The 17633-nt window shown below is 51.4% G+C and overlaps 2 protein-coding genes across 3 annotated transcripts; one reads left to right on the plus strand and one right to left on the minus strand.

The window, feature by feature from the left end:
- The first annotated feature begins 744 nt into the window (after positions 1 to 744).
- On the plus strand, positions 745 to 13511 carry GLS2 (glutaminase 2). Of its 2 annotated transcripts, none has more exons than XM_061132063.1 (18): positions 745 to 1139; positions 4855 to 4954; positions 5347 to 5468; positions 6056 to 6185; positions 6697 to 6776; positions 6853 to 7016; positions 7584 to 7642; positions 8911 to 8943; positions 9213 to 9271; positions 9805 to 9871; positions 9968 to 10018; positions 10199 to 10375; positions 11067 to 11198; positions 11312 to 11404; positions 11592 to 11653; positions 12165 to 12241; positions 12526 to 12589; positions 12715 to 13511. In XM_061132063.1, exons 1-18 carry the CDS (start codon positions 958 to 960, stop codon positions 12869 to 12871), a joined length of 1809 nt encoding a protein of 602 aa, XP_060988046.1. In that variant the 5' UTR covers positions 745 to 957; the 3' UTR covers positions 12872 to 13511. The 2 variants fall into 2 exon arrangements, with proteins under 2 accessions (XP_060988046.1, XP_060988047.1); XM_061132064.1 differs by lacking the exon at positions 745 to 1139 and adding an exon at positions 1684 to 1956.
- Positions 13512 to 14307: 796 nt separating this feature from the next.
- On the minus strand, positions 14308 to 15463 carry SPRYD4 (SPRY domain containing 4). Its single transcript, XM_061132065.1, has 2 exons — positions 15317 to 15463; positions 14308 to 14972 (listed from the first exon to the last, which is right to left on the minus strand). Exons 1-2 carry the CDS (start codon positions 15399 to 15401, stop codon positions 14434 to 14436), a joined length of 624 nt encoding a protein of 207 aa, XP_060988048.1. The 5' UTR covers positions 15402 to 15463; the 3' UTR covers positions 14308 to 14433.
- Positions 15464 to 17633: the final 2170 nt, after the last annotated feature.

Below are 17633 nucleotides of genomic sequence, written 5' to 3' on the forward strand. Positions count from 1 at the left end.
TTGTTTTTGTACATCTTTTCTAACCGTGAGGAATACAGAGGCAAGCAATTGAATAAAATAAAATTTTGGGAGCACCTAACGGTTTATAAAATGTTTAAGAGCTCGGAATTAAAGACACCTAAATCTTAAACAGCCACTAAGTAGTACAGATAAAACGAAAACCCAGGCACCCTAGCAACCTAAGGGGATCTTTCCTTCGCCCACTGATCTCACTTAAGTGCTGCGGGCTGTTCGCAGCCCGGGTAATTTCCGTCCATCTGAGTCCTCACTCACCAACACCACGTGCTGGAGACTCCGCGTTCAGCCTCGACGCCGCACTAGGAGGGCGGGTTCTGGCCGTCGAATGTCGAAGGTCACTTAAGAGGCCTCTTGAACAGGGCTCACTCTTATCCGAGTGGAAAGGGGTACCGCTCTCCCCTCTCTCCGAGACTTCCATCGTCCCGACCGCCACCGCGTCCTTGGCCCTGGCACCTGCCCCGGCTTCGGCTTTCCCGCCCTCAGCGCCCGCAGGTACCGCTATCCGCAGCGGGCCGGAGCGCGGAGGAATCCGTCCGCCTTTACGGACGGCCCGCCGCCTTGCTTTCATTGGGTAGCCTCATCTTATCTCCGCCCCCAAGTTGTTTTTTTTTCTAACTTTCCCAATGATTGGACCTGGGCATTGTCCATCCCAACTCTCGAGCACCGCCCCCTTCTCACCCGCGGGTAGACGCCCCCGCCAGGTACTCTGCGCCCGCGCGCGTCCGCGATGCCCGAGTCGGGGGGATTGGGTGCGCCTGGCCCTGTCCGAGCCCGGTAGAGACCGGCCCCTCCTGCGCCAACCCCACCCTCCGGCCTCTCCTCGCCACGGTGCTCCATCACTGAGCGCTCTCCACCTGGCCCGCGGTTCTTCCGCTCCTCGCTCCAGCCCCCTCTCACGCGGCCTGGGCGCTCTGGCCGAGCGGGCGGCAGGCTGCGGGGATGCGCTCCGTCAGGGCTCTACAGAATTCGCTGAGCAGGGCCGGCAGTCACTGCCGGCGGGGAGGCTGGGGTCACCTGAGCCAGAACCCTCTCCTTGGCTGGGGCGCCCGGCACCACTTCAGCGAGGCCGCGGCGCAGGGCAGGGAGACGCCGCACAGCCTCCAGACGCAGCACCAGGACCAGTAAGACTCGCGGGACAGGGGCAAGGGACAGGCTCGCTCCCACTCCCACTGCGGCTCCCGCTAGCTTCCGAGTCCTATTCCCATCTCCCTTCTCCTCTCCTCGCTTACTGGCCTGCGATGCCTTTTCCTTTAGATTTGGGGCTTTGGGTCCGCCACGCTCGGGCGGTAACGCGCCGTCCGCCCGGGAGGGCTTTTGGGCAGGTCGGCGCTCGGGATGGTGCCTATCCAAGGTGCGTACTTAATTGGGAATGCTGGTGGGCGCGGAGTGTTGCTTGGTGCACGTGTCTGAGTGCAGTGTGAGCACTGCCCATCCTCACCCTCCTTTTCCCCCTGATCCTCGTGTGTATTTTCGGGGATGCGTGGGTGTGGAACAGCCTGCCTCGTGTCCTGGTGTACTTGGATCTGTGTGTGGCCTGTCTGTGTTTCGGCATGTAATGTGTGATGCTCAAGTGTTATTGGTACGCAGATACGTGCGTGTGTCTTCTGCGTATGTGTTGTGTGCGTCATCAGGACTCCCTAATCTAGAATAAGGGTGGTTCTCCGATTGGTTTTTGAAGGAGGAAAATCTGTAATGGAGGGGAAGAGCATAAGACGCAGATCTCCCAAACCAGATCCAGCAGCATTAAACGTGCTGCTGAGGCGGCTCCCTGATTTAAGGTGTTTCCTTCCTTTGGTCTCTCACTCAGCCCTGGAGGCTGAACCTCGCTCCCCCACAACCCAGGAACATTTGGTGGATGAGCCTCTTGTCTTCCGCACGCAGAAACAGACTGAGCAGGAAATTTTGTCATCCCCAGAAGCCAACACAGACACTATGCAGGTAGCCCCTGCTCTTTTATAGCAAAAATAAGAAATAAACCAACTTCCCTGTCATTGACATCTATTGATGGCAATCATAAAGACATGCACACTATAATTAAAGGAACCAGACAGACCACTCTGTCCTCTACCTCACCACCACTGGATTTCCTGTCCTGGACTGTCAGTTGAATTCTCCAGGCCAGAATACTGGAGTGGGTAGCCATTCCCTTCTCCAGGGGGTCTTCCCAACCCAGGGATCGAACTCAGGTCTCCCACATTGCAGGCAGATTCTTTACCGTCTGATCCACCCAGGAAGCCCCCTGTCTTGGACAGGTAACATTCCATAAGCTTTATCTATTTATCCTTGATGGCTCAGTGGTGAAGAATCCACCTGCCAGTGCAGGAGACTCCGGTTCTGTCCCTGGGTGGGGAAGATCCCCTGGAGAAGGAAATGCAACCCACTCCAATATTGTTGCCTGGGAAATTCCATGGACAGACGAGCCTGCCGGGCTACAGTCCATGGAGTTGCAAAAGAGTCAGACAAGAGTTAGCAACTAAACAATTTATTATTGGTAAGAATTGTTACTATGCTATACATCAGCCTCTTTTCAAGGAGACACAGAATGTTTAAACTGTAAAGAATAAGCCTTCTGTCTCCCGGTCTACTCTCCATCCAAACTTTTCCCAAATAATCACCTTGAGAGAAATAGTGGTGGGATAGAGAAAAGGTTTAATCTCCCTCACCCTCACATTTTCTTTGGGATGGGGAGCAAGAGACATCCCTGGTTCCTGCACACACACACCTCCTTCCTTATCCTGTGGCTCAGGTAATAGAAGTGGTGTGTGTGTGTTTAACTGGAGTATTTGATTTACAGTTGGAAGTGTTCTTAGGAAACTTGATTCTCCTACCTATTGCTGCCTGTGCGCCCAGAGACTTCTTGGTAAAGGCCTTGGACTGACCCTCCTTTGGGCAGGAGTTGAGGGCATGGAGGGGCATGGACTCTGGGAAGGTGGCACCATGAAAGGAACATGTTCTTGGTGGAGAAGGAGGGCAGCCAAGAGGAAAAGCCCTGTAATTCAGGTTATTGTTTTGTTTTTTAATATTTAGCTTTATTTCTGATTATTAAAGAAAAACAAGGTAAATATAGTATCAAGGAAAAAATTAAGGTCCCAATATTAGAGGTAACCATATATCTGTATTCAATATAAATCCATGATTTATATCCACATATATACTATATGCTATATATGGATATATAAAAATTTAACAAAAGTAGGATCATAGTATTCCTATTCTTTGATACCCTATCTTTTCCACTTATAAACAGCTTTTAATATGATTTAATGTGTGCATGCATGATATTGTCCTTTTAATGGCTGCTGTTTTGTCATTGTAAGATTCCATTGTATTGAGATATCCTAATTTATTTAACCAATCTTCAGTTTGGTTACTACATATTCTTATGCAGTTGTTCAATTATGTCTTAGAGTAAATTCTTAGGAAATTTTGCTCCACAGAGACATCTGTCATTGATATCTTGTACAACTTTCTAGAGATATTCTATGCAAATATCAACAAATATATGTTGGTATCTTTGGTAGGGGAACTAACATCCCGAATGCTGCCTGGCCCAGCCCTGCCTCCAAAAAAACCCAAGAAGACAAGACAGTAGAGCAGGGACGATTGTTTTCTGTCAATAAGATGGTATGTTGTGTCATACCAGCAGCATAAGCAAAATCTAGGGGTCTGGGGAAGCCTTTACAGAGTTAATAACATTTGATATGGACCTTGTAGGATGAGCAGGATGAGCGGGTGAAGGAGGAGAAGGTCTTTCCATGCAGAAGTTTCAGTATACACAACAAAGGCCGGGAAGCCTGACAGTGCCTTAGCCCCTTTGGGGGCCCTGTATTCATTACCTGTACCGTAATATATAGTAATACCATACTATAGTACCATAGTGTAAACGTAGAATAAACAGTGTTCTTCAGCTTGCTGCTTTTATTTAATTTTACTCCTGGCATAACTGGAGTGTGGGGGCATGGTAGAAAGTAGGAAAGGAATGTTGGCAGGTTTTAAAGAACCTTTAATGCCATACCAAGAAATAGAACTTACTTTGTAGGTACTAGGGAGCTATCAAAGGTCTGATTAAAGAAATAATATTTGAGTGTTAGAAAGATAACTGTCACATTGTGAACAATGGGTTGCAAGAGAATGTGTAATGGACAAACAAGGAGCCACTGAGCATCTACTTTGTGAAAGATAGTTTTTCATGGAATGTCGTTGAAATTAAACCTCACATTACCCATGTGAAATAGGTATTAAACCCTTCTTTTAGAGATGAGGAAGCAGGTTCAGCTGTATTAAATAACCTGACTTACTATCCATATTAAGATCACACAGCTATTATGAGGCAGTACTTTCTACTTTCTGTACTTTCTACTACCCTATTCCAGCAGAGGGGGAGAGAAGAAAAGCGTGTGGATTTGATAGATTCATCCAGGTTTGGTTATGGGTGTAAGGTATGGGGATCCTCCAAATGATTCCACGTTTCCAGCTTGGCCCGTGGGTAAGTGGTAACACTGTTAATCCAAATGGGAAGCACAAGAGGAGGAGCAGAGGGAGGGAGACAGGCAAGATGACCTCAGACTTGGACATGCTGAGTTTGCAGTGCTATGGTACATCTAGAAATGCAATTATTTAGGAGGCAACTAGAAACATATGTCTGAAGTTTAGGAACAAAAGAAAGCTGGAGAACAGGACAAAGGTGAAGGTTAGAATTATAGGGATAGATCAGATGGTTCAGGGAGGAGGTGTAGACCAAGGACACCTCCCTGCTGATCAGCCCTTGTTCGAGCAGGAGGAGCAGGGGTCAGTTCTCAGGCTCCTGTCCCCCTCCCCATCTCTGCCTCCAAACAGTGACTCTTCAGAGAGTGGCATGCTGTCCCGTCTGGGTGACCTGCTCTTCTACACGGTTGCTGAGGGACAGGAACGAATCCCTATCCACAAGTTCACCACTGTAAGTTCCTCTCCACCTGCTCAGGATACTAGTCCCTTAGGATCTCTGGAAACTGGGAAAAGGAAGGTAGGACAGGTACAAGGCAGCTAATGGGCAGCTTCATTATGAGGATGAAAAACAGCTGATGATAGCAGATAGCCTAGGCTGTCCCAGCTAGGGGACAGAAACCAGGGGTTTCTGGGGTTCAGAAACCAGCTGCCTTGATGAAAAAGGGCAGGAAACCCATGTTAGCCTTCAAAATTGTTATACTCCATCCTTTCTTAGTCTGAAAACCCATTTGTTCCACCTGTTGCAGTAGCTAGGGTTGAGTTCATTGTTATCTATTGTGGAAAATGATTAGGATTGGACTGTTGTCCTTGTAGTTGACCTTACCAGGCTTCTTTCCCCGGAAGGCGCTGAAGGCCACCGGACTGCAGACGTCAGATCCCCGGCTCCGGGACTGCATGAGCCTCATGCGCCGCATGGTTCGAGAGTCCAACAGTGGTGGCCTCTTGGACCGAGATCTTTTCCGAAAGTGAGGGCCCAGGAAACATGGGCACCCCCTCTCAAAACTGTTCTGGGGACACAGACTTTAACAGCCGGGAGGGATCCTAGGGATTCAAGTCAACCCCTCACTTAATGTTATTATTTACTGGTTACACAAGCAACACGTGAATATGCCTATACTTATTTAAAAAATTCAAACAACAGAGAAATACATGTTCTCTTTTCCCTCTCTCCCCGATCCCAGTCCCTTTTTCCAGAAGTAAACAGATTAGTAGGTATCTTCTAGGTAATGTCCTATGCATATCCATATGCACATGTAAACATTCAAGATTTAAAATATAAAACTGACCTACTATACAGATTATTCATGTTTTTTTGTTCCTCCCATCCCAGGGCATTATGTCTTGGAATATCTTTCCCTGTCATTACAGCCCCTCATTTTAGAGGCATAGAAACAAGACCCAGAAAGATCCAGTGATAGACCAAAGGGGACACAGCTGTTGGTCCCAAACCACGACCACTCACACTCACACATTTTATTCCCAAGCCCCATGCCTCACATGAGTCACAGCCGTGTCTCTCCAGCCCTCTAACCCAGTCGTGTCTGGGATCCAGGTGTGTGAGCAGCAACATTGTGTTACTGACTCAGGCCTTCCGGAAGAAGTTTGTCATTCCTGATTTTGAGGAGTTCACGAGCCACGTGGACCGCATCTTTGAGGATGCCAAAGAGCTCACTGGAGGCGAGGTGAGGGCCAGGGTGCTGGGCCAGGCATACCTTGCTTCTCGGGGATTTCCTGGCGCTGGAAACCCAACTGACAAGAGATGAGAAGCAGAACCTCTAAAAGTGGGGGACAGGGGCTTTATGTATTTTTACCTGTGATTTCTAGAGCAAGTGAGGGAATCTGATGTTTTTATGGAGACAACTGACATAAGGGTTCAATAGAACTTTGAAAGAGACTATAGGGTTGTTGAGCCTAAGAAGAGAAAGGAACGCTAACCCAGTATTCTCTTTGTATTAATACCTTTTATGCGCTTGACTGCTATCTCTATAGGAGTGGGTCTGCAGAAGGGTAAGGCCTAGGACTTAAGGCTTCAGTGTCTCTAGGAACACCAGGAATGAGGGAACCCTCTTGTCCTGCAGAAGTCGGAATTTTAGCTCTTATCTAAAAGATTCTCCTGATCTGACCCTCAGCTCTGTTCCCCCCTCCATGTCCGTTTCTCCATTCTGTCTGTTTTCCCTACCCGCCCCTACCCAGGTGGCAGCCTACATCCCTCAGCTGGCCAAGTCAAACCCGGGCCTGTGGGGCGTCTCGCTGTGCACCGTGGATGGCCAGCGGTGAGGAGCGGGCGAGGACGGGCGCGGGCGCCGGTGCAGGGCAGGGGCCAGCCCGTCATGGCCCGTCTGCCCCCAGGCACTCCGTGGGCCACACGAAGGTCCCCTTCTGCCTGCAGTCCTGCGTGAAGCCCCTCACCTACGCCATCTCCATAAGCACCCTGGGCACGGACTACGTGCACAGGTTCGTGGGCAAGGAGCCCAGCGGCCTGCGCTACAACACGCTCTCCCTCAATGAGGAAGGTGAGCGTCCCCTGGGCCCAGACCAGACTCACAGCTGCCCCTTCCTGTCCCAGCCCTCTCCCAAGGGCTTGTGCTGCTTTGCCCTTCCTTTTTTTCTCTTTGGCTGCAGTGGGTCCTCCCTGCTGTGCAGACTTTCCCCAGCATGGAGGTGGGGCTGCTCCAGCTGCGGGTGCGCTGTCCTCAGGGCGGTGGCTTCCCTTGCGGAGCACGGGCCCTGGGGCACTCCATCTTCACACGGGCCCTGGGGCACTCCGTCTTCACACGGGCCCTGGGGCACTCCGTCTTCAGCAGCAGCAGCGCTCGGGCTCAGGAATTGCAGCGCACGGCCTTAGTTACCTTGTGACATGTGCAGTCTTCCTGGACCGGGGATCCAGCCTGTGCCCCCTGCATTGGTGGGGGGATTCTGTACCACTGGGCCACCAGGGAAGTCCTCTGGCCTTCCTGCCCAACTCTGTCACGCCGTCCTCCCCAGCAAAGAACCCTTTCCCATCTACCCTGCAGAGTGGGCAGGCTGTAAAGGTTTCACTCAGGGGCTGATAAGACTCTGGGTGGTTTGTGCTTCCCCAGGAATCCCCCATAACCCCATGGTCAATGCTGGCGCCATTGTCGTGAGCTCCCTGATCAAGGTCAGTGCTACCTGGGCTTCTGGAAGGTACTGCTGTCTAGCTCGCCTTCTTCTCTCCTTCATATCTGCCTGTCTCTCCAGGGAGACTGGTGGGGCCTTGCTTCCTTTGAGGGTGCCCAGGGGGCAGTGAAGACACAGCAGGGACTCATAAATTATGCTGAGGACATTAGTAAGAGGAACTGTATCCCTGCCCCCACCCCTGAGTCTGGAGCCCAGAGCTTCCTGGCCCAGAGAGAAGACAGCAGGTCCTGACCCCAGCCTAGTACCACGGGCCAAATGCCAGACACAAGGGGAGGACAGCTCTTCTGGGTACTGATTGGCCACTTCTGGGTGAGGGACACAAGGAAAGAAGGGTGAATGGCCAGACCAGGGCAGCTATTCACGTCACCTGGAGCTGTGAGCTGGCCTTGAGCAAGGATGTCAGGCCAGCCTGTCAGCTGTAGGCCTCCCAGGGCTTGAGCAAGAACCTGAGAGCAGCGTGGGCAGCAACAATCCAGAGCCAATCACAGCCCCTCCCGAGGAAGGTGGTGTTAGGAGCCCTCCCCCAGGGACCCGGGTGTCAGAGTTCCTGCTGTGTTGACACTGTAGTTGACACAGACAGGAAGCAATTGGAGGTTTGGGGCGGGGACCAGGCTCTCCCCTTGCTCTGGGATCACTCTGTCTACAACCCTGTATCTGGGACCTGCCTCATCCCGTTCCCATCTAAACAGGCCCTAGTGACGTGACCCTCAGCTAAAATCTTTCACTTTACTTCAATTATCAATACAGTTTATACAGTTGAGAATTACAGTGTTTGCCGCACACACCCTCCTCCCTTTCCCATCACTCACTCCAGCCTTGGAGATGGCTGTGGGCGTCAGGGGTAGGAGAGTAAGGCTCCAGCAGGGGCATGAGCAATGAGGATGGGGCGCAGGAGGGGGACGGGGCTTGGGGACGGGATGGGAAGCAGGAACATGGAACTGGCAGTGAGGGATGAGGACTGGCGTTGAGAATGGAGATGGGAGTGAAACTCAGGGACGGGTGAGGCCCACAGATGGGGTGAAAGTACCTGGGCTCATTACTTGATCATAAACTCTAAATGGTTTTTAAAATCACTACATAGACATGGATACAAAAACTCTCAGTTTAAAAAAAAAAAAGCCATTGTACAACGCAACACATGCTGAGTAGCAAAACCAGTCTAACAGTTTGTCTCCGCTAGGTCCTTCTGGGCCGCCCTGTCAGCCTCCTAGGCTTAGAACACTGACAGCTCTTTTCATTGCCTTGCAGATGGACTGTAACATAGCAGAAAAGTTTGACTTTGTAAGTTCCCTCGCTGCTCAGCCCCTGGCTGCTCTTCTCCGTGGCAAGGTGTCCATTCCAGCTGCCCCGGTGCCTGGCTTTAACCCCACTTTGATGGTGCACCAGCCCGTACTGGAAGCCTTATTTCCAGAAGTGCGGGCATCTGGTGTCAGGGAGGAAGCCCTTCAGACTCCCTGCTGGGATAAGGCCTGAGGCGCGCAGAAGCCTGTGCGTGTTCACTAGGGGTCCTCATGCACGGGGTGCCTCCCATGCGCCCTCTTCTCTTCCAGGTCTTGCAATATCTGAACAAAATGGCTGGGAATGAATACATGGGTTTCAGCAATGCCACGTAAGGCCCTGTCCACAGGACTGGCTAAATGTGTGTGTGGGTGTTCTGAGTGTGTCCCCCACCTGCTGGGGGGCGCCGTGGGGGGACATGGTGAGCCAAGGAGGAGGACAGAGAATGTTAGGAGGAAGGGATCCCAGGGGAGCTCTGACCGCCCAGCTTCCTGCCTGCCCCATCCTCGACGTTTGTTTGCTTTGTAAAGGAATTTGTTCCATTTCTGTTTAGTACTTAATGTGAAAGACAGCGTGAGAGTCTGCACCTGGGCCCTTTCTTGCCAAGCTTCACGAGGCCCAAAACGCCGTTTTCCGAGGCTCGGTGACCACACCATGGCGTTTGGTTGAGTTTTTCCCCATAACGCTGGGCCCGGCGCTGGCGTAGGCTCAGACACTTCCTGCAGGGCCGCGGGGAGAATCTGTGAAAGGGCTGACTTAGCTCGACGTGTGCCATCTAGTTTTCTCGCTCAGGGAAGGTATTTTCCCCCTTCTCCTCACACCCATCTTTCAAATGTCAACTACTAAACCGGGTGTCTGCTTCAGATTCCAGTCAGAGAAGGAAACGGGGGATCGGAATTATGCCATCGGGTATTATCTGAAGGAAAAGAAGGTAACCGGGAGAGGCGGGAGAGCAGGCCCCTCTGCGGCCGGTGGTAGGGCAGCGTGACGGGGACTGCTGATGGCTCCCTCCTCTCCTTCCTCGCAGTGCTTTCCTAAAGGGGTGGACATGATGGCTGCCCTTGACCTCTACTTCCAGGTGAGCAAACGCCGCCACTCCGCCCAGGGCCGAGGGAATGCGACAGACCGCCTTCCTTCCTGTGACCCCCGAGATGGTCACCAGGGGTGCCGGGTCCTTCAGAAACACCAGGGCAGTCTGTTGAGGGGTCAGGGTGTCGGGAACGCCGCTCCACACCTCGGCTCCGCCCCGTCCCCACAGCTGTGCTCCGTGGAGGTGACCTGCGAATCGGGCAGCGTCATGGCGGCCACCCTGGCCAATGGCGGCATCTGCCCCATCACCGGGGAGAGCGTGCTGAGCGCCGAAGCCGTGCGCAACACCCTCAGCCTCATGCACTCCTGCGGCATGTACGACTTCTCGGGCCAGTTTGCCTTCCACGTGAGTGCGTCTGGCCCTGCCATCCATTCGTCACGAGCCCAGAGCCAAGGAGAGGCGCTGAGTCTGAAGGTGGAGGTGGACCTGGCTTCCTGCCTCTCACTAACCTCCAGCCGGGCAATTCATGCCGAGAACCCTCAGGGGACTTTGCCAAACACAGCAGGCCCCTCAAACACATGAACGCAGGCGGGTACAATTTCAGAAGCACTCCTCTGCCGCCCTTCACACGGCTGCAGACTCTTCAGGTCTCATACAGGCGGTCACTTCCAGAGAGGCTTTTCTGACCACCCACTTCTCTGCTGGATACATCCCTCCCTCCCACTTCATCCTCAGTCACAGCACCCTGCTCTTTTTCCAGTGTTATCCTAAGTTGTGATTATTTTTGCCTTTGTCTACCTGTTTATTTTTATTTTTGTCTACCTGTTTATTGTCTACCTCCTACCACCAGAATGTAAGTTAACTGACAGGCTTTGTCCTAGCTCTAAGACAGCTTCAGGCACAGAGTAGATAGGTTCCTTACTGAAGCCACAAATTTAAGAGGGCAGGGGAGGACAGGCATAAGAAAAGGTACTTGACAAGCCAACAGTTTGAGATGGGTGTGGCCTTGCCCATGCAGTCATTTGGGATTGGCTAACTTGTTAACCCGGAGTTGGGGCATCTCTGGCTCATCCTCAGTTCCAACTTTGTCCCCAAGGTGGGCCTGCCGGCCAAATCAGCTGTGTCAGGAGCCGTCCTCCTGGTGGTGCCCAACGTCATGGGCATGATGTGTCTGTCACCTCCACTGGACAAGCTGGGGAACAGCTACAGGGGGGTCAACTTCTGCCAAGTAAGTTACTTTGCATATAGTACTTCCTATTTTTGAATGAGAAAATAAAGCAATTTTGATCTCCTCCTACGTGCAGGGAGGGAGTAAACAGTCTCCTTGCCTTACAATTCTAGAGGTTGGTGTCTCTCTTCAATTTCCACAACTACGATAACCTGAGGCACTGCGCTCGGAAATTAGACCCACGGCGCGAAGGGGGAGAAGTCCGGGTAAGGAAGACCCTGGTAGGGGGGAACTCATAAGATTGTCTCAGAGAACATTATGTAACACTTCACTAAAACCCTAGGCTAAGCTAACCCCTAAGGCTAACCCGTGAGGGAGGCTGACTGGGAAGAGCTGGGCATGGGTGGGTTCAAAGTCACAGTTCATCTCAGGTGGGTCTGATTTGTTTTCCAGAACAAGACTGTGGTCAACCTGTTATTTGCTGCCTCTAGTGGAGATGTCTCAGCTCTTCGAAGGTACTTCTACTCTGACCAAATAAACACAAAAAAGTACTCCTAGTCAGAGATCTCATCAGCTGTCAACATAGCCAGATAGTTAAGTGCCTCAGCCTCACAGTCAGACTGAATGGTCAGAGACTATTTAAAGGAGGTTTTCTCTTTACAGTGACTGCCATGTGATAAGAACTTAATTAATGGTAGTCACTGTTGTGATTAATCTGGGTGATAAAAGCAGAGTCCGAGGAGGTCGGTAAGGACCTTGCCTCAAATGGACTACCAGCGTCAATGAGTCTGTCCTGGGCACCTCCTACAGGTAGGCAGTGATGTTCCCAGAACCATCACATGCCCACCTGACAGGAGCTGGCAGCCTCATCAGATAGACAATACAGACTGTGCAGAGTCCGCAGATCTCGTCCTAAGCTCTGTCTTGCTTTTTCTGGAACTCATCCAGTCTCACCCCACTTGAGAAAGGCTACCACTGACTCCGGGCTGATCTGGGCAAGGCCAGCTACTTTCTACTCCCCTTTAGGTTTGCCTTGTCGGCCATGGATATGGAGCAGAAAGACTATGACTCCCGCACCGCCTTGCACGTTGCTGCTGCTGAAGGTATCTGAAGGTTAAAAATAAGAGGGGAAGCAGATCCCAAGACCTTTCTTTTCTACCAAGAGTACCCCCATTATGTGTGCCCTCAAGGTTACAGAGGCAACAGCTAGTTTTGTCTGGGTGGCCCCCAGTGTGCAGGCTGTTACTGGGTGCTGCAGGGAGCAGAACTGGGAAGAAGCCTTCCCCCTCCCCTTCCAGTTCAGACTCCAGCGGAGTGTCTGCACTCGTGCTAACACCACGGCATTAGGATCTGTACCCTCTCGTGTTCCTTCTGCCCATGTTCCTAGGACACATTGAAGTTGTTAAATTCCTGATTGAGGCCTGCAAAGTGAATCCTCTTGTCAAGGACAGGTGAGTAGGGTTAAGCTAAAGTTGGGGGGGGGGGGGGGGTACAGAAAATGGGCGGCAACCTCCCCATCTCTGCGCTCCGGCCACCGGGTCAGGCGTGTAACCGGGGCGGTCTCGGTTCCTCTCAGGTGGGGCAACACCCCCCTGGATGATGCGGTACAGTTCAACCACCTGGAGGTGGCCAGACTGCTGCAAGACTACCAGGAGTCTTACACACCGTCTGAGACCTGGGCCGAGGCTGCAGCGGAGGCCCTGTCCAAAGAGAACTTAGAGAGCATGGTGTGAGCATGGGGCATGCATGGTCCCTGCCCAAGAAAAAGCACGAGCTGGCCACACACTTAACATATAATCACCAAACATGCTACGGAGGGCCGCACGGCTTCAGTGGAGACCAGGACTAAGGCCAGTGCTTTTTGTGAAAGAGCTGAAATACCCTGTTCCCTTGGCAGAAAGAGTATAGAGAAGTGCCTTTGTGGACCCCTGCAGTAGAGCTACCTGCAAAGACTGTGGGCTTCCTCTAAGTACAGACTAATGGCTTCGCCCACTGCAGATCATCCCAGGTCTTCACGCAGGTCCCCTCTTCTCTCCGAAAAAGCCATTCTGAGAGAGTGTCCAGCGGGGGGCTCTAGCCACCCTACACGTGTGTATATACACAGAGGAAGAGGGGGCTATGTACCGGGCTTTGGTAGTCTGCAGACTTCCCCCTTGGCCAGAAGTGCTGCTGCTGCTAATAGCAATTTTATAGACAGAGGAAGTATTTTGTGCTCAAATAAACTTTAATCACACAAATTATTTTTGCCAGACCCAGTCCTTCTCTTTCTCTCCTAGGGCCACCCAGCTGCATCACCATCATAAAGATATTGTAGAGTAAGATGGAACCACAGGGTCAGACAGAGCCCAAAGAATACATATTTCACATACATACTCACCCCACTAGGTTTTCCTCAATCCCAAATACTGCTTTAGATTAAGTGTATTCCGCTGCCAAGTGGGGGCAACTGCGTGGGTCTGAAAAACCCCCAAGTGAATTGTGTAAGACCTCAGGCATCCTTCCTTGCTCTGGAAGTCAAAACTGTGGCTGAAATGAAGATGGACCGCCTGGAGAAAAAAGTTTCTAGCACTGATTCCCTCAATATCCCCCATGTGTCTCTTCCCCTTTGGTCATGATTGTAACTGGTCCAGTGATTGCAACAGATGACCAGGTTATCAGAGGTGTGCGATTGAGGCAGATGGACTCAGGGTGAGGAGCCCTGCAGCTGTGTGAGGCTTAGAGTCTTAACACTGAGGCATCAGGGAAGGAGGGCTCTGTTCTCATCCTGACACGGTCAGTAAAGCACTTCCCAAGGGAGCCAGAGCCCAAACTCTGTACGTGCTATACAGAAAGGGCCAAGTCACTCACGGTGCCACTCCTCCAGCCAGAGGTAGAAAGGATTTACTCTGGGAAGATTTAGGTAGAGCCCCCAAAACAAACAAGTTACATGTGGGCAGAGGGAGGGAGAGGTAGTGCAGTGACGAAATTCAAACAAAGCTGAAGGGTAAGACCCCCTGGACTGAATACAGTCTGAGAAAGACCGGGACACAGGGAGGCAGAGAGACTGAAGGACGCAAGTCAGAGAAAGTACATTCATAGTAGCCTAGGAAATTGGCAGTAGTTTGGGGGAGGGGAGAGCGGGGCCATATGCCTAGCTTTCACAAAGTAGGAGAAAGGAAGATGACAAATATTGCACAGAGGACCCGTCACTGAATTTTGGGAGCCAGCGGTTTCTTCGGGCACAGTTAAAAGGTTTCAGACACTTGGAGCAGGAGGCAGGCCAAGAGAGTGATTAGGGACTCCAGTCATGGACATACTAGAGCCCTTCAGGCACCTCAAGCCCTGAATGGGTCAGCAGCTCTCCATCCCAAAGGGCAAAGGCAGGCACCACTGGACCCCGGAAATCTGTCTGTAGTGTGTGGACCACAGCAATCCGGCTCACATCCACCAGGCTCAGCTTCTGGGCCTCATACTCCAGCAGCAGCCCCACCTTCTCTGGCTGCCCCATGCCCTCAACTGGGGCTTTCTCGTTGGCCAACATGGTATGCCACTTGCGCTGAGCATAGGTGAACACCCAGGAACGATCGTCAACACCGATGCAGCTATCGCGAGACATGTCCACATCTGCCACTCCTATCCGGAACTGCTGGGAGCGCTTCACTGTCACCTCCCAGTAGTGCCTGCCGCTGGTGACAGCTGTGTCTGCCAGCACAACTGCCCACTCCCGGAAGCGCTCCACGTTAAGGGCCAATTTCGTGGGCTCCAATCCCACCATGCCGTATTTGACACCTGTGTCACCTTTGAAGAGTAACAGGCTGCTGTGGGCTGTCTTTTCTTCCAATTTGAAACTGATGCCTGCGGGCAGAGCAAAAAGACTGGATGGTGACGTGAACTAGAACTCTAGAACGGATACAAGCCGATGTCTAACAGGCAGACAAACCACGAGGAAACACGTTAGAGTCAGAATGTCGAGCGGACAAGAGAGCGGGGGCGCTTTAGTACGGGCAGCCCGAGAAGCCGAAAAACTCAGACTGGAGACGCCGTGTAATTTAAAGAAACCAGAGAGTGTCCCGCGTTTGGAACGCAGGTGGAGGACGGGAATGAGTCGAAGGGGCTGGGGCTGCTTCTCCCGCGGGCTCCAGGAATATCAGACAGAAACTATTTTGGACGTAAAAGAGAGTAAAAGGATAGAATCCTACCTCTGCGGGCTTCCGCGGCGGCAACCCCCAATCGTTTGGCTCCCCTGCGGCACAGGCACAACGAACGTGCAAAGGGGAGCGCCATCTTGCGCCGCGGATGAACAGGGCACGCCCCCAGCTGAGACCCCGCTCCACCTGCCCGCTTGCGCCCCTCGCACGTGGCGCCCGAGAGCGCGCCGCGCCGTGTGATGACGTAGGGAACCGCCATCTTAGTGAGCTCTGTTTCTGTTACCTCGGGGGTTGGTTCATCGGATTTTTTGCGGAGAGGAATGCTGTTCTTATTTTAAATAAATAGGACGTTTAGAAAGTGTAACAAGATGGTTATAAGTACAGATTCTAGAATTAAACAATGATTGGGTGCGAGCCCGCCACCTGTGTGGTTGTTCAGTCGCTCCGTCGTGTCCGACTCTGTGACCCCATGGAGCGCAGCACGCCAGGCCTCCCTGCCCATCACCAACTCAGACAGCTTGCTCAAACTGATGTCCATCGAGTATGTGATGTCATCCAACCCTCTCATCCTCTGTCGTCCCCTTCTCCTCTTGCCTTCAATCTTTCCCAGCATCAGGGTCTTTTCAAATGAGTCAGTTCTTCACATCAGGTGGCCAAAGTATTGGAGCTTCAGCTTCAGCATCAGTCCTTCCAATTAATATTCAGGACTGATTTCCTTTAGGATTGACTGGTTGGATCTCCTCGCAGTCCACGGGACCCTCAAAAGTCTTCTCCAACACCACAGTTCAAAACCACTTAATTTTTCTGTGCCATAATAGTCTCATTGGAAAAAAAAAAAAAAAGGCTAGCTGTCAGCCATAGTAAAAAAGTTAAGTGAGAGAATACCCTAGAGTACATCTTGACAAATAACAACCACTATGTACTTGGCGGTTGTTAACAATAAATACTAATAAATGTTGGTTTTGTGTTTTCAGGGCTGGCAAGGGAAGCTTTAACTCCATATTTGGTTTTCTCAGCTTACCCCAAAATATCACTATTTTGGTTCAAAATGGATCAGTTAAGTGGGTGATTATGGAGGGCCTACATTTTGAACGTTTTTATTTGCTTGAGTCTCTATATCCCTGCTTTCTAGGATTATAAAGGCTCTTCTCAACACTCTACTGGCCACCCAAATAACATCCCATTGATGCCGACCAGGGTTCTGTGGGGCTCCCAGGCACAGAGGCCTTTTTGTCCCCATTTCTCGTAAACATGACTCCAGCTTCCATGACTTGAGTTCCAAAGGGCAGACCAGCCACAAAACCACCTGAGGCAAGATTAAAGGGACTGGAGAAGCTCATCAAGATTAGGAGACTGGTTGCTAAAACCAGCACACACCCTATTACTGTCAACAACCCCACTCTTGAAACTTGGCAAAGACAGAAGCATGTGCAACTTACCGCCTTGATTCTTATCACATACACTTGCCTAACTATATAACCTCTTCCTACACACTGGAGGGCTAGGGGGAAAGGGGAGTGGGACAGTTCTTGAGGCATTAGCCTACTGCAGTCCCCCTTTGCCTGGCAAAGAAATAAAACCACTCTTCTCCATAACTCCAGCTCCCTATTTTTGTTTGGCATTAGCACACAGACAGCCAAGATTCTGGCATCACCATCTTCCTCCTATTCCCCCGCAAAAGGGATTTCAGATCTTTCAGCGTCTAATTTACCAAAAATTATTCTCTTATTCCAGAGTTCCAACTACTGGGCCTGTGGCGACGTCCCTAGTTCAGGCCACTGTCATCCTTGACCTGAACGGGGACTTTCTTGTTTTAAATGTAATATGGCCGCCTCTAAGTTGGTCTCCCAACTTCCGGCTGGGACTCCCAACTGTCCTCCAGTGTCCACGCTACAGTCAGAGTGATTTTTTAAAGTTCTGTTCACTTGGTTCTGGCTGTGCTGGGTTGTCACTGCTGTGTGGGCTTTTCTCTGCTTGCTGTGAGCAGGGGCTGCTCTGTGGTCCCCGTGCCGGGGTTCCTCACTGCGGCGGCTTCTCTCGTGGAGGGGGTTTCAGTTATTGCAGCTCAAGGCCTCTAGAGCACAGGGTCAGTAGCTGTGGTGCTCAGGCTTAGCTGCTCCGAGACACGTGGCCCTTCCCGGATCGGGGACCAAACCCACGTCTCCTGCACTGGCAGGTGGATTGTTTATAACTGAGCCAGCAGGGAAGCCTCAGGATGATATTTTAAAATCACAGATCTGTTCATGCCACACTACTTTTGTCTTTTGATTTTTGTTTGTTTTTTCTCTACTTAAATGTTTGACTATGCCTGCATCAAATTCCCTTGCACTGTGACAAGGTTTTACACGATATGACTGCTGCCTACCAT

This window comes from Dama dama, chromosome 3, assembly GCF_033118175.1.
Source record: "Dama dama isolate Ldn47 chromosome 3, ASM3311817v1, whole genome shotgun sequence".
Taxonomy (NCBI): domain Eukaryota; kingdom Metazoa; phylum Chordata; class Mammalia; order Artiodactyla; family Cervidae; genus Dama; species Dama dama.

Bases quoted from the DNA above. Each gene is read 5' to 3' on its own strand.
- GLS2 (XM_061132063.1), top strand. From the start codon at position 958: ATGCGCTCCGTCAGGGCTCTACAGAATTCGCTGAGCAGGGCCGGCAGT. The intron at 4,955-5,346 runs GTAAGTTCCTCT...TTTCCCCGGAAG, and splicing joins CTATCCACAAGTTCACCACT to GCGCTGAAGGCCACCGGACT. The intron at 9,272-9,804 runs GTAAGGCCCTGT...TGTCTGCTTCAG, and splicing joins ATGGGTTTCAGCAATGCCAC to ATTCCAGTCAGAGAAGGAAA.
- SPRYD4 (XM_061132065.1), bottom strand. From the start codon at position 15,401: ATGGCGCTCCCCTTTGCACGTTCGTTGTGCCTGTGCCGCAGGGGAGCC. The intron at 14,973-15,316 runs GTAGGATTCTAT...CTCTGCCCGCAG, and splicing joins CGCCGCGGAAGCCCGCAGAG to GCATCAGTTTCAAATTGGAA.